The following is a 15,106-nucleotide window of genomic DNA, read 5'->3' on the forward strand; positions in this document are numbered from 1 at the left end:
GACGATACAACGGTGGTGGGGATGAAAACAGGGGAGAATAAAATGGCCTACAGAGATGAGGTCCCTAGACTCAGCGAGTGGTGCGCTCTCAACAACTGGCACTGAACGTTAACAAAACCAGAGAACTCATTCTGGACTTCCGACGGAACAAGGCTGCTCCCCCCGGTATTTCAATGGCGAATGTGTGGAGCGAATGGAGACTTTCAAATTCCTAGGGATCCACATCTCTGCTGATCTCACTTCGGCGGCAAACACCATCAAGAAGGCGCAGCAGAGGCTACATTTCCTGAGAGTACTCAGGAAGGAGAAACTAAACACCAACCTGCTGGTGACCTGACCTTCTACCGCTCTGCCATTGAGAGCATGCTGACCTATGCTGTGTCAGTGTGGCACTCAAACTGCACAGAAGCCAACAGGAAAAGACTGCAGAGTGATCAACACAGCCCAAAAGATCATCAACTGCCCCTACCTACCCCATCCAGCATCTACAAATCCCGATGCCTAGGAAGGGCAGAGAGCATGATAAAAGACAATACCCATCCTGGCTTCCACCACTTCAACCTACTACCCTCTGGAAGGCGCTACAGAGCCATAACAGCCAAGACAAACACTCAGGGACAGTTTCTTCCCAAGAGCTGTCACCATACTCAACTCGAGTTCTGCACCTAGGACCTAATCAAGACTTATTGCTAGCCACCTTAGTCACTTTGTACCACTTACCCATGTTGACTACTCCTTGTACTACTTATTTATCATGTTGACCACTTATTTATATAATCATTACTTATTTATTGTTTGTTTGTTGTTGAGTCCATAGACTCGGCGAGTGGTGCACTCTCAACAACTTGGCGCTAAACGTCTCCAAAACCATGGAACTCATCCTGGACTTCAGATGGAACAAGGCCGCTCCGCTCAGCTGATCTCACTTGGACTCCTTATTTATTGATTATTTATGTGTCTGTTTGTTTGTTGTTGTTATTTGTGCACTATGTAGCGAAAGCTTTAAATCTTATTATTCTTGTATAATGACAATAAAGCATTCAATTCAATTATTTTTGTCAACAATTAAAAAAAATCGATAAAATTTGATAGAATTAAATTGCAATTACACCACCCGAACAGAATGTCGATGTGTCGTAAACGCTAGTTCCAGACCAACGTTCAATAGACAAAGATGGTAAAAAACAAACAGCTATTTTTATTATGGTTAACAATGACCGTCTAACACAGAGCATGAAGCTAAAGGACTATAACACAGCCAAAATAGGTGATTATGAGATGACCCACTAAAAGATCCAAGTGAAGTAAATCTCCCTGTCATTTTTTCCTTTTTTTAATGCCTTTTTAGTACCTGTGCACAAACAGCAGCGTAATTGAAAATTTCCTTTACCCATTTTAACCCACTCTCATTTGAGGACAGCGTGTAATTCTTTTCTTACTTGTTGCCAAAGAGTTTCTCCATTTTATGCAAATGTTATGAAAACTCTAAAACTTGTTAAAATTGGTTAAGTTCATCCAAAGTTAAAAAAAAAAGTTTTAAATGTCTATGTAAGGTAAATTTACGTTTCTTTTTGTCAGGCTAAAACTAGTCTGGTTGGCACTGGTGACATTGTCTTCAGTTGATTATGTTTATCATATTGCACAGCAACTTTTCGTTTGAAGCAACAACAGAACAACAAAAATACATTTTAAAATCATCCATTTTTATATTATCTTTTCTTTTTAAGTAAGGTAACATAGTTTCTTTCATAACCGGGGAAAGTAGGTTATTTACTTATTCACAGCAGTTTGAAGTTTCAAATTTCAAAGAAAAAAATAGTTATTGTGATAATTATTGATTTCGATTGATATAATTTGTTTTTATCATGATAACAATTTTTGTTATATTGCCCAGGCCTAAGTTAAAGTAATTAATTAATTCATTGATCTTCCGTCCTGTGGATCCTCATAAGGGTTGGGGGAGCTTATCCCAGCTGACTTTGGGGGAAAGGCTGACTAAACCCGAGACTGTTCGCCAGTCAGACATAGGGCGCACAGAGATACAAACGACCATTCACACTCGCAATTATTTCACCACCAACGGGAATCGAACCTGCCCGCACTGAAGTCAGGCGAGTGAACCACTACACAATCGGGCAGCCTCAAGTTAAAGTACTAGTCATCCAAAAAAGTATTCAGTGAAAAGAACACTCAATTAATGACTATACAATTTCTGATTGCCACCTTGTGTTGTAGAGGTTCACTCGCCTGACTCTGGTGCGAGCAGGCGCGGGGTCAATTCCCGCTGGTGGTTGTATGATTGTGAGTGCGTATGGCGACCAGTCTAGGGTGTAGTCTGCCTTTTGCCCGAAGACAGCTGGGTTAGGCGGTATGGAAGATGAATGAATGAATTTCTGATTCTTTATTAAAACTGGTTTATTTTTTCTCAGCACAAAGTCATGTATTTGAACTGTTATTATACTGTACTAGAACCTATAATATGACCATATGCGGCCAAAAAATTGCACAAAAATCAATGAATTGGCATAATATCCCTCCAGTTAAGAAAACATTTGCATACCATTGGAAATGATGCCAAATAAAAAGAGAGGTGGAAATCTGTGCTCTAAGTAATGTTGATGGCAGTGCTGTTTGTGAAAAAGTTATGTGATTGAAAAGGCTGGTGTGATCATAGGACTTGCAACTGCAAGCTTGTGTGTTGTCATGTGACTGCATTGTTATGTCTGATTGGTATAATAGAGTTAGGCGTTTTTTGTTGTGACATCTCATTGGTGAAACAGAGAGATACTGTAGGCAAAAAATCTAGTAAAATCAAAGGAGTATTAAGAGGAAAAATGATTTGTGTCACCCAAATTATTGGATTATAAGCAACATTTCTTTTTCACAAAAGTAAAAAGTAAGGCGCAGTAAAACTATTCTTAAAAGTAATTATTTTTTCAGTTATTCCCGTAAATATAACAGAGTAAATGTAACGCGTTACTACCCACCTCTGTCTGATAATGACGATGATGATGATGATGATGATGGAGCTACTTGATATGGCCTTTGATCTACAGGCTAAAACATACATGATATTCTAAGTAGGTTTTTCACTTTTTGTACATATTTAGGTTAAAATAGAATTTAAGGAAGACGAGCGTTAGAGCGTCCAGCAGTGGTGGAGCTCCCCATTCGCATTCATTCACACGCAATCGCTCACACACGCACGCTACTGCAATTGCAATATGGGAGGAAGGGTTAGGGAAATATTCCATTCATACTTTATATTCCTGGTTTTAATAAAATGTGCCTCTGTTAGAAAAATGCCAAGAATGATTTCAGATTTGCTTATGCAGCAAAGGTCTTTTCCCCTTGTTTATGGACAAAAACAGGTAATTATCATTAAGACATGCACTTTTTTCAGAGTGCTAAGTCCTCCAGGATGTGATGTCCTTAGCAGGAGGGTTGAGGGAAAGTGGGAGAATTACACAACATCACCCATGATTAGGACGCTAAGCTCCAGATACTGTGCCTTCCTAGGTATGTTTTTTTTATTTTTCTTCATTGCCATCATTACTCCTGTGTCTTGTTCATGGCCGGCTGCATTGTCTTTGAAAGACTGAAGGGGCTTGGATTTGTAGGTGTATGGATCATCTATGCCGTACTGGACCTGCCCAGTTCCTCTCTGATTGCTAAAGACACACAAGAGCAATTAAAAATGAGCTATTAAGTGCATGTTGGAGCAAATATTATTCATTCTAGTGGCATGAACCCTGTTTTCAATTACAGACGCTCCCCTACTTATGAACATTCGAGTTACGAACAACGGTACATACGAACATATCTGCGCATATGGCATATGTCGAAAAATGTTCGGAAAGAGATGCTGTAAGTTAGATTTTGTATTGCACGCCTTTTTCCGAGTAGTGCTTCCGACGCTTGGCGCTGTGAGAGGGAGGAGGCTCAGCAACGTGTCGAGGAGGAGGAGGAGGAAGAAACGCCTGTCCCCATGAAAAAATTCGAGACGAAATAGATAAAGCCATTGCACTCTTCGAGCAGCAAGACCCAAATATGGAACGTTGCACAAAGGTTGCAAATCAATTGAATGATGCCATACAGTGCTACCTCATCATTCATGATGAAAAAAAAGAAGAAAACTCTGCAATCGTCGTTAGATCGCTTCTTTCGGCCAGTTTCTAGTAAATCCTCCAAGGAAGATACTCATCAACCCTCATCTTCTTCTCCTCGACCCTCAACTTCTTCCTACATCGAAGTTACGGAGGAGGAAGTAACTTTTGAAGCCCATTCCAGCGACGACCAAGACCCTCTCATGATATAAAATCTTCCTCTTCCTCCTCCTCCTCCATCATCTCCTTAAGCATCGAGTACATCTTCCAAAAGTAAGTTAAACTTCATTTTATTTATCTTATTACGTACATGTACATACTGTGTTATTATACAAGCCTTAAACATACTTATATAAACCTTCAATATACTTATATAGCTCTTAAACATAAATTATAATACAAAATATAGCACTGAGCGACTTACGAACAAATTCACCTTACGAACAATCGCTCAGAACGTTACTCGTTCGTAAGTAGGGGAGCGTCTGAAATATTCAAACCTGACAAAGCAGACCTCTACTTTAGCAAACAAAATCAGGAGGTCTGTACTTTTGACCTCGTTACCCTAAAATGTAATCACCTTTTGCATTTCATTCATGTAAGTTTGATAGGAAAGCCTTTGCTAGGTGATTTTTGAGTAAATGGTCCAATTCTGATGTTTTCAAATACGACCTGGATTTCTAGCATGCAGTTTGAATATAAATCGGTATGAATCCAGTGCTTCTGGGCCTCGTGCACTTGAAATCTATACGACAGCAATAGGTGAAAATCGTCACGACTCTTTGAAAAAATAGATGATTATGGTGAAATGGTCAAATGGTGAAATTGCCAAGATGTTCACGCGGGAGCCAGTGGCAGTAGCTCTGTACACTCTTATGTTTTTCGTGTTTTACAGCCCTTCTATCTTTTTTTTAATTACATTTTAATATTTCTTAATACATCCCTTTTACTTTACTTTGTACTTTATACTTTTTACTTTAATGTTTTTACAACTTTCCTTGTTCTGTTAGCCTGGCTTCTTTCGGCTACTTCTTTTTTTGGAACCATTCAGCCATGCCTACGCTGTCACACACACGGGACTAGCTGTTACAATACGCAGCAGAAGGAGCAACACCTCGGTGCCGCCGGAGTTTCGGAGCTGGACAAAAGTGCCGGGAGGAGAGGCAACGCTTCTGACCAACCATTCCATCGTGGGATAAGATGGAAGAGCTGTCGGCGCTTACCAGCAACGGAGTCGAGGAGTTCTGCCCTGCTGCTGTTTTCTTCAGCTCCAGACTACTGAGGAACTGTGCGGATAAGCTTGGAAGAGTGACTCTGCATATTCTCTACCTCGGTCATAGTCTGCAGAAGTTCCCCATCTTGTGGAAGACTTCCTGTGTGTGGTTCCAGTTTTTGTCCAACTTTACGTCTTTTTGAGTCTATCCGTTTTTGCTACCGAAACTCGTAGCTCGTTTTTGTGTTTTTGCTGCTTTTCTGTCTTAATGAGTTGGTGATTCTTAATGATCCCATTTACTTTGATTTGCTTTGTACTTTGTGCTTTTTGCTTTTGCTTTGTTGTTCTGCGGCCTTTGACTCTACTGTCTAACTTATAACTATGCCTTTTCTTGCTACTGTCACAATGAAATTTCCCGAATACGGGATGAATAAAGTTATCCAATCCAATTCAATCCAATAATGCTCGCGTATGCCACTTTTTATTGCATTCCAACCGGGTGAGCCAATGTTCTTTTGTCAAAACACTGGGCCGAACTGGGCGGGTGCTCCCCTGACTATGAATTTTCTGTGAAATAGTGTGGGTAGTCTGATGCAGTGCTTGGAAAACTATTTTGACACTCCTCTACTCCATTTGGTCGAATCAGATTCAAGCAGGAATGCTCTAGCAGAACATCTCTAGTAAGGGACTTGAGAAGTCATCGCAACAAACAAAAAAGGTGACACTCGTACCTCATGTACAATAATAATAATAAACTGAAGTTGCTATTGAAGTTCATGTGTAAAAGAGAAAGTGAAAAGCTTAGTTTACCATCAATGAGCTCTTCTTTTAGCTTTGACAACTCCTTCCTCATCTCATCCAGAATGTCCTAGAGTGACACAACAAAACACATTTTTGTTCAACAACCACCATTGTGGCTTTAATGTCCCGCCATTAAGTCTTGCGGCTAATCACATCTCAAACATTTGTTTGTTTGAAAGTATCTTTGTTTAATTATGTTATCTATGGGTGGCTTTTTTCTCTTCATTTGAACAGTGTGGCTTTGATAGTCTAATGCAGGGGTCGGGAACCTTTTTGAAAGAGAGAGCCATAAACAATTCCTATTTTCAAACGTTATTCCTTGAGAGCCATACTCAAGTGAAAATACATTAAAAAATGTGTGATTTTTTTTAAGTACAAAAAGTCTCTAAATTATTTTGACAACATTGTTACGCTGCTGCTAATCAATGAATATCAATGAATTCAATGAGTATCAATGAGAGAATGGATGCAGAAGACTCCAATGAATAAAATCAATGCCACAGTGCCGACGTGATGCTCCTATTGGTGCGTTTGGGACTCGGCTCTCTCACCACCGGTTTCCATATTTTAGCTCAACGCCATATGCACCCATCAAAAGAGCCACATGTGGCTCCCGAGCCATAGGTTCCCTACCCATGGTCTAATGGCTAATTCATTTTTTCCCCAGGCGAGCTTTCTCATTAAAAATCTTTTTTTTAATTTAAGTTTTTAAGAAAAGACCCTTGGTTGCAGAAGAACATTTACAGCTAATGACCCTGCAAAGAAATCCAGCAAATCCAGACCCGAGGTTAGCGCGCTCTAGGCATATGCAAGAGCCGGCCCGGGGGTAGCGGCCAATGGGTGCAACAAGGGATAACGGCATGATCCCGACTTCGAAATGGTGCGCTTTAGGTGGATGAGAGAGCGGTGTATGCAAACTGGTGGAGTTTGAGCGCGGCCGTCCGACCAAAAGCCCCATTTCCAGGCACTTTTTCATCCTTTTCTGATTGGTGTGCCTTTGACCCTTCTTGGTGTGCTTAATTCTGCTCTATTCTTTGCTTTTTATCATGAGGCAGCAAGAAAGTTATGGTGTGAGTGAAAAGTGTGCTCAGTTATCAAAGTATTCATGAGTCTTGCTATCGCCCATTTTGACGACAAATGCCTTGTGCATTTGAGGAAAATTATGCTAAGTCATCAATGACAATCGTCATTGGATCGATATTTCACCAAACGTGGCATAATTTTAAGTTAAATTGTGTGTTTACGTGCATGTTTACGTATCTTATCTCAGCTGCCAAACGTTTGCCTCCTCCTCTGCCTGCACCGACGCACACCTATTCACCCCAGTTGAAAATGACTGCATGTCTTATTTTTAATGGCTTAATCAATAATTGTCTTACTTTTTTTACTCTTGTTTTGTGTTTTGCACATATTCCATACAAAGTTAGTAATCTTTTATCAGTTTAAAGGGTTTCGATGTAGTATTAGGGACCTGGGAATGGATTAGGGATTTTACATGACAAATAAACCTCTACAGTGGTACCTCGTCATACGACTGCTCATCATACAATATTCTCGTCTTACGACGGAAATTTCGATCGAATAATTCGCCTGTCATGCGATCAAAATTTCGTGATGCGACCAAGCCAGGTGGCCATGGCACTGTCTTTTTTTGCATATCTTTCGTGTATAACAATATCTACGAGCACCGAATGAGTTATTCAGACCAGGAAACGCACAACGCGCATGTGCGGGAAAAAGAGGGCTTTCTGGGTAATGAAGTATACTCGTGCACACAACGCCGACATGCAATGGCACTCTTTCTCAGAATAAAACTTTACCCACAATCAATATGTGGGTAAGCTCAGCTGCTGCATTTCCTGTTATTATTATCTAATACGAGGAGTATTATATTACTTCTCGTTCACTGCTCATAAGAACATCAGGGGCACTGGCTCGCAACTCCCCGCAATAGCATCCCCGGTAGCAACTCTATCATAGGCGCCGTTCAAAGCGGCTGCGACCACAGATGCTACAAGCTAAAAGGGAGCCGCTATCCAGCGCCCCCGATGCTCCCATGAGCAGCGGAGTGATCGCTGATAAAAGACTGCTGCTCTTTGGCAAGTGGTCGTGCGTTATCCGATTGTGAGGACATTTGTGTGCATCATTTTCGGAATATTTTGAAGGGAATAGTACAACAGCAAACAGCCCATCGATAGTGAACGTGAGGGTGGAGTGTTTGTTCCGTTTACGAGTGCGTTGTGTGGAAAAAAAAACAAGCCCCCCACCCCTTTTGTGCGTCTCTCCCTCTCCCATCGGCGAAATCCACCCAATTTTAGTTAGATTAAACACATTTTATTTCTATTAAACCACTAGTTATGTGTTACTTTGTTAATAGATGGGGAATTAGAAGAAATAAAACATTTTTTCCAATCCAATATCCTGTTGTTGGTGTTTTTTCAGAGGGTTGGAACGAATTAATTTGTTTTCCATTCATTTCAATGGGAAACGTCCGCTCGAGTTACGAGAAGCTCGTCATACGATCTCAGTCTCGGAACGGATTACGATCGTATGTCAAGGTACCACTGTACTTACAAAAAAATTGAGTTACGAAAACAATCTGGGAAGGAATTATTTTCATCAGTAGAGGTACCACTGAATATGGGTTCTTTTAAAGAATTATGTGAGATTAGGGCAGTGTGGTTTATACTTAGGTGCACTCTATAGTAGAGAAATTATTTTAAGGGTATCATAACTCTTGTCATGCTTGTTTCGTGAGTTGGTTTTTGAAATACTAAAGAAATGATGGTCTTTGGTTAATTTTCATTTATTTATTTTCTACATTGTATTTGTTTTAAGACAGTTCTTTGATCACTCAATTCTGAAGGTAAATAAGTCCAATTTCAATTTGTTGGGATGTGAAACATTAATAAATACAGAGTACAATTAGTTGCAAATCATGTTGCACACGACATACATATTCACCAACCTGTTTCAATCTGTCATAGTCAACAACCTCTGTTGGCACACCATTGGAAGTTAAGTATACAGTAGGTGTTGGGGTAGATTTAGGTCTGAAAGAGATAAGTGCCAGATTTCAAATCACTGCGAAAAGCAAGAGAAGGAAGAAAAACAAGCCAGTATTTCTACCCTTATCACATCTTTGTGTTGATTTTATTTTCTACAACCCCACAGTATCTAGTGACAGACAGACAATAGATTTGTGATGATAATATCACACTTTTTCAACAAAACCTAAAGAAGGAAAATATAAATGCATGGTTACTTTGTATAAGCATTGTCCTAAAAAAAAATCATTCATTCATTTCCTGAACCTGAATCCTGACAAGGGTTGCAGGGGGTGCTGAAGCCTTTCCCAACTAACTACGACCACCAGGGGGCACCCTGAAAGGGTGGCCAGCAAATCGCAGGGCACAAGGAGACGGACAACCATTCATGCTCACACTCATACCTAGGGGCAATTTAGAGTGTTCAACCAGCCTACCATGCATGTTTTCGGGATGTGGGAGGAAACCAGAGTACCCAGAGAAAACCCACGCAAGCAGAGGGAGAACATGCAAACTCCACACAGTGAGGACTGACCTGGGATCGAACCCACAACCCCAAAACTATTAGGCTGATGCGCTAACCACTCGGCTGCCGGGTTTGCCCTAAAAATATTCTAGCAAATTAAGTGATTTTAACGCAATTTATTCGATTAACCCAATGATAATTTCCATACAATAAATTATGCAAACAATATCAGCAAGTAAGCTAATTTGTGGGCATGTATTCACCTCAACATGCAATTAAAACACACCAGACCGCACATGCACAAACAACCCACCAAATTTCTTTGCTGCATATATCTCTAAAATATCATTTGTCAACACTACTGCTGGTTAAAGAAAATGCTGTATATTTAAAGAGGGAGCGAACATAAGACAGGAAGAAGACATGTAACGAAAGAAGTTTGCGGGTAGATCACTAATTTTGTTTGCTTTTTTCTTGCTCAGGGTGGCTATAGTAGTAGATATGATATTATGTATAATCTGTATGCATCTTAACTGTTCAATTTATACATAATTTTGTACAGCTACTTCCACCAAATTGCACTCTTAAGCCAGGACACTTGTGTGCAAATGTTAAGTTTTTTTTCAAATCATAATAAACAACACAAAATATGTAGGCTATATACAACTGCAGTGAAGTTGGCACACAACGTGTACTTCCAATCAGTCTATTACTAACTCACGCACATAGTGTGAGAGCCCTTATCTTGCTTAGACCCAAAAGACAATTGTTGCGCTATTTAAAAAAATCTCTTTTGAAAAGTGGGTGTTTAACAAATAAAAGATTGGGTTTACACACTTAGAGAAGGTGAAGAAATTCAATCACTCAATTCATCGTCTATTATGATCCGTCAGCCGTTTCTGGCCACCATAAAAAAAAATTACTCTCTACATTGCACGGTTTGGACAAACGTAGCGAGAGAATCTTAACATACACACACACACAAACTTACACAACCATAAATCATACTTTATAAGGATTATGGATTATTACTGTGCCAAGTCTACACTGTCTATAGTATTTACAGGAAGTATCACAGTGCTGGTGTTGTCGCGGCTTCAGTCTGTTTTACTTTGAAATCATTATCCTCCTCAATACAGAATACATGCCTTTCCTCTGTCATCCCTAATAACCTATTGTTTCCAGTCAGTTTATCTATCCCTTGTGCAAGTGTTTTCTTCCACTGATGCGTCACCCAAACCAACATTACAACCACAGCAATGTAAGCTGAGGAAACTACGGTTGAAAGAGATCAATTTGGAGGAAATCTAAGTTTGTAAGTTTTGTCCTCCGTTAGCAGTGAGTTTTGGTTTGGTGATGTTTTTTTCCTCCTTTCCCGCTGGTGGCAGTATGATTCTGAGTGCGTATGAGTGTTGGTCTCTCTGAGTTCCCTACGGCTGACTTACGACCAGTCTAGGGTGAGTCTGCATTTTGCCCCAAGTCAGCTGGGAGAGCCTCCGGCAACCCCCACAACCCTTTAAAAAATGCGCGGTACTGAAGATGAATGGTGTGATTTGGTGTGTTTTGAATTGTGCTTTCTTCTCACTGAGGGCTTGAAAATAAAGACATTTTTTATTTTTAAAGAAAAACTTTTCCCTTTACGGGAATAATGTGACGCACATATGGATTTCCCTGTTTCAAGTTGAAAGCGCAGAAGGCAGATAGCAGCATGCAAAAACTATGTCACACAGGGAATGGATTAGAAAAATGCACACAATTGACATGCCGAGCTGCACTGCGTTTGGTTGTGTAAGGGAGTATAACTACCACAAAGACATATTCACTCATTTAAAACACTTTTATCAAAGCATTTCAAAGTACTGTACTTGCTTTCCAATAAAACCAATTCCATGACAAAAAAGGGGAAAAACTTTAAAGAAAAAGGGTTCTCAAATGCTCACTGGTCCTCCTCAATCTACCTGTTGGAGCAGTCCATTGCCATGTGATTTCTCCACGGAGAATCTCGTCTGTGTAAGCAGCAGAGAAACTGGCTTAATAAAAATCATTTTAGTATCTGTCTACACTGTAAGAGTATAGGCATGGTTGGGGAATTATGACTAAAACTTGCCCATGTTTTTCGATTGTATGTATAATAAGACACCCTTTGTGATTCATTTGATCTAAAATCTTCTTTTTTGAGAGAGGGTCAGTAGAGAATAGGCGCGTAATGATACACCGATTTGATCAGTATGTGTATCGCTTAAGCACAATCTAACTTGAGATGAAATCAAAATAAATGGCAATCAACACTGATCTTTTTGATATGCTGTTTTGGTAAGAAGAATGACTTTTATTGAAATGGAGGAAATGTTTCAGCAGAAAATCAACAAAAATATATTTGATATTGGCTTTGGTGAAAAACAATTGTTTGTGTTAGATTAGGAAATAATATTATTGTATTCAATAGATCAGGCACTTGAATCCATTCGAATCATAGCACTTTGTAATATTGACACATTGTATTGTTGTTCTAGCAGTGATATTGTTTGACGTGATATGTGAGCCACTTTTCAAGTATCCCGCTTGAAGATAAAGAAAATGCATATTTATTCGAGTATAACACACTACATTTTGGGTACTCGGACGTTTGACAACATGACAGAGTTTACTGTTGAAACCAGCTCTCAAAATTATATTCATGAGAGAGAGTTTAATATCTAAATATCTACTGTTGAAACCAGCTCTCAAAATTATATTCACCCGGGCGACCAAACGTCCGGAGACCAAACGTCCGGCGACCAAACGTCCGTTCACGACATTTTGTACCAATAAACTGAAGCAAAGTTCGGGTGCGCGTTATACATGAGGTCTTCACTTTTATGACCAAATCCCGGGGAAAACTGCCCTCTGCCGGTGACAAAGTCCCCTCCACAGCCGTTATAATGGGAGACGTAAAACCTGACTTTGTCCGCCAGATCGCGTGCCCGTTCTACCAGGGCCCAAAAAGGTAAATTTATATCCCCCTTCCCATGGGATATAATCTACCTTCTTTTACAAAAGCCAGCCCTCTCCAAATAGCCTTCGGCAAGTTTATAGAGGAGGGTAAAATTAAAAAGAGCTGCTCCAGAGAAACGTTAGCGGGGCAGCCGCTCACTAGAGTCCGCTCAGGCAGCGCTATCCTGGCTCAAGAAGAATGGAATCAATTGTTTTTGCGAATCTTATAATGATGATGATGAATCAGACTTTGAACATTTTTAAATATTATGATGATGAACTAGACTTTAAGGATTTTGTTGGAATTATTTTATATAAGTTATCCTGATTCTGGTATGACTGTCGAAATGTTAGTTAATAGAATTGGGGATGTCTTGACCCCCTGGGGAGTTTTCACCTTATTCAACAAAGAGGAACTACCCAGGGGGGCCGACGCCTGTCTGTTTGAGCCATTGTGTGAGAGTTGCAGGAGACTGTAAAGATGTTATCTTGAAGGGGCATATGGTCATGAACAAAGAACCTTTTGTAACTGGGAGAGATCTCGCTCTCCTGTGATCAGCTTGAAACTTCCTGTAACTTGGACACTCCCAAAACACAATAAGAGACTTGGCGAGGGAAGATTTTCTTCAGAGTGCTTTTGGAGGACTGTCACGAGGGACAGTCTCTGAACCTCTCATTTTTTAAATAAAGTTAACTCAAATTCTCTGTGATTTCCTCCTTTTCAGATTGGTGATACAAATGTCTGGTGTTTAAACCCAACATTTAATTGGTCCTTCGAGCCGGATCCCAAGATACCTAAGGATCCCAGCGGGTGAGCAAGATCCAGAAAAGTCTGTGGCCACAGCATAAAGATCCTTTTCCAGGACTGTTTCTTCCTTACGGGCTGGGGTCCAAAGGTTGAAGGGATACCGAGGACGCAGAGAATCGTGAGTAAATTTTGTTTAAAAAAGGAATGAATGAGAAAAAAGGAATGAATGAAGGCGTAACAGACCCCTTTAGTTGAGAAAGACTAATTAAACTCTGTAAAACTAAATCCGTTGGCGGACAGACCCCCTTAGTTGAGAAAGACTAATTAAACTCTGTAAAGGATAGCGGAGTCCTGATTAAAGAAATAAGCCCTGAGAATCCTAGGCCCTATCAGGTAAAAAATTCAAACAACAAAATTCCACATGCGTACAGAGGTCAAATTCAAACAACAAACTTTCGCAGGCGGACAGACACCCTTAGTTGGAAAAGACTAATTAAATTCTGTAAAGGAACGCGAAGTCCAGAATGTATTGAATAGGAAAAATCTGTGACGGATAGTGGAGTTCTGGGTGTATTGAATGAAAAGTGAAAAAAAGGATAGAGTCCTGGTTAAAGAGAAATAAAGAAGCGCGAACTAAAAAGGAGTGAAAGTGTAAAAGTGAGAAAGATATTGTTATACAGTGACTGAAAAGAGCTCGATATAAAGAAAAAAAAATAGAATAAAACTATAAACGCATGCAAGTAATCTTCATATGAATAGATAAATAAGATATAAGTACGCTGTGACGCGTTCATAAATCTCGATTGTAGCCCAATATAAGACTAGAAACGACTAAGAAATATACTTAGGCGGATAAATAAGATAAGATTTATAGAGATAACTATATTAGGCCTGTTAAAAAACAGTGGTCCCTATTCAGCCCTCCTCGTGCGAGGCTCCACACGCAAGCGGGGAGCACGACGACGAGGGGGGGGAAAGGGGGCCTGCTGGTCGTGCGGCAAAAGAGGGCCACATAGCCAGGGAATGCGGGGGCAACCCTCCCCGCGCACAGCGACGACATGATAGCGCACGACTAAAACAGGAGGTAGCAAAACAAATGGTTAACAAAAGTAAGGGGATAGATAGATAAAAAAGGTGGTGAAACCCCCCTTCACAGATGCGGACCCCCCTCAAGCTAAGCACACTCTTTGCAAACAAAAGGAGAGGGGGGGGGCTTCGCCCATACAGTTTACTGCTCCCTTCACACCAAAAACAAAGGGCAGGAAAGACTACCACAAGAGAGACAGAGAGATAGTTGATAGTGTTATGATATATTAGTAAAAATTATGGGTCTTTTATTAAACACTAAAATTTATATTAGGAAATGCCTAGTGAAAGGTTATTTTCCCTAAATTGTAATTGAGGTAATAGTGAGCACAGAAAATGGCTCTTATTTTAAATAAAACCGCCTTCTTAGAGCGGATAGGAATTCAGCCAGAGCTTTAACTATTGGGTTTTAGAAATATGAGAGTGATTTGCGATTTAGACTTAAGTTTTAAGAATCATCCAAATTATTAATGATATCAAACATGAAAACAATGCAGAAATGGCATTTATCCAAATTATTAGGTAAATTTAGATAAAATAATTGATTTAGGATAGGCATGATTTCCCTAGGACGGAAGAGGCATGAAATGTTTTTCGGTGCACAGAAAGACATTCCTTGTTTTGCCCGGAACAGGTGAAGTATGCTTTAGCGTGGTTCATATTAAT

At 40.0% G+C, this 15,106-nt stretch overlaps 1 protein-coding gene across 5 annotated transcripts in view; it reads right to left on the reverse strand.

Moving 5' to 3' along the window:
- Positions 1–3,010: 3,010 nt before the first annotated feature.
- The window catches only part of enah (ENAH actin regulator), a 90,194-nt gene continuing 78,098 nt past the window's right edge, over positions 3,011–15,106 (reverse strand). For all 5 annotated transcript variants that reach the window (XM_077586604.1, XM_077586606.1, XM_077586602.1 and 2 more), the window contains exons 12-14: positions 9,089–9,173; positions 6,130–6,187; positions 3,011–3,671 (exon numbers count right to left, since the gene is read on the reverse strand). In XM_077586604.1, coding sequence (XP_077442730.1) covers positions 3,634–3,671; positions 6,130–6,187; positions 9,089–9,173 — 181 coding nt within the window. In that variant the 3' untranslated portion in view covers positions 3,011–3,633. The remainder of the gene's footprint in view (positions 3,672–6,129; positions 6,188–9,088; positions 9,174–15,106) is intronic.

This window comes from Stigmatopora argus, chromosome 19 (assembly GCF_051989625.1).
Source record: "Stigmatopora argus isolate UIUO_Sarg chromosome 19, RoL_Sarg_1.0, whole genome shotgun sequence".
Lineage (NCBI taxonomy): Eukaryota > Metazoa > Chordata > Actinopteri > Syngnathiformes > Syngnathidae > Stigmatopora > Stigmatopora argus.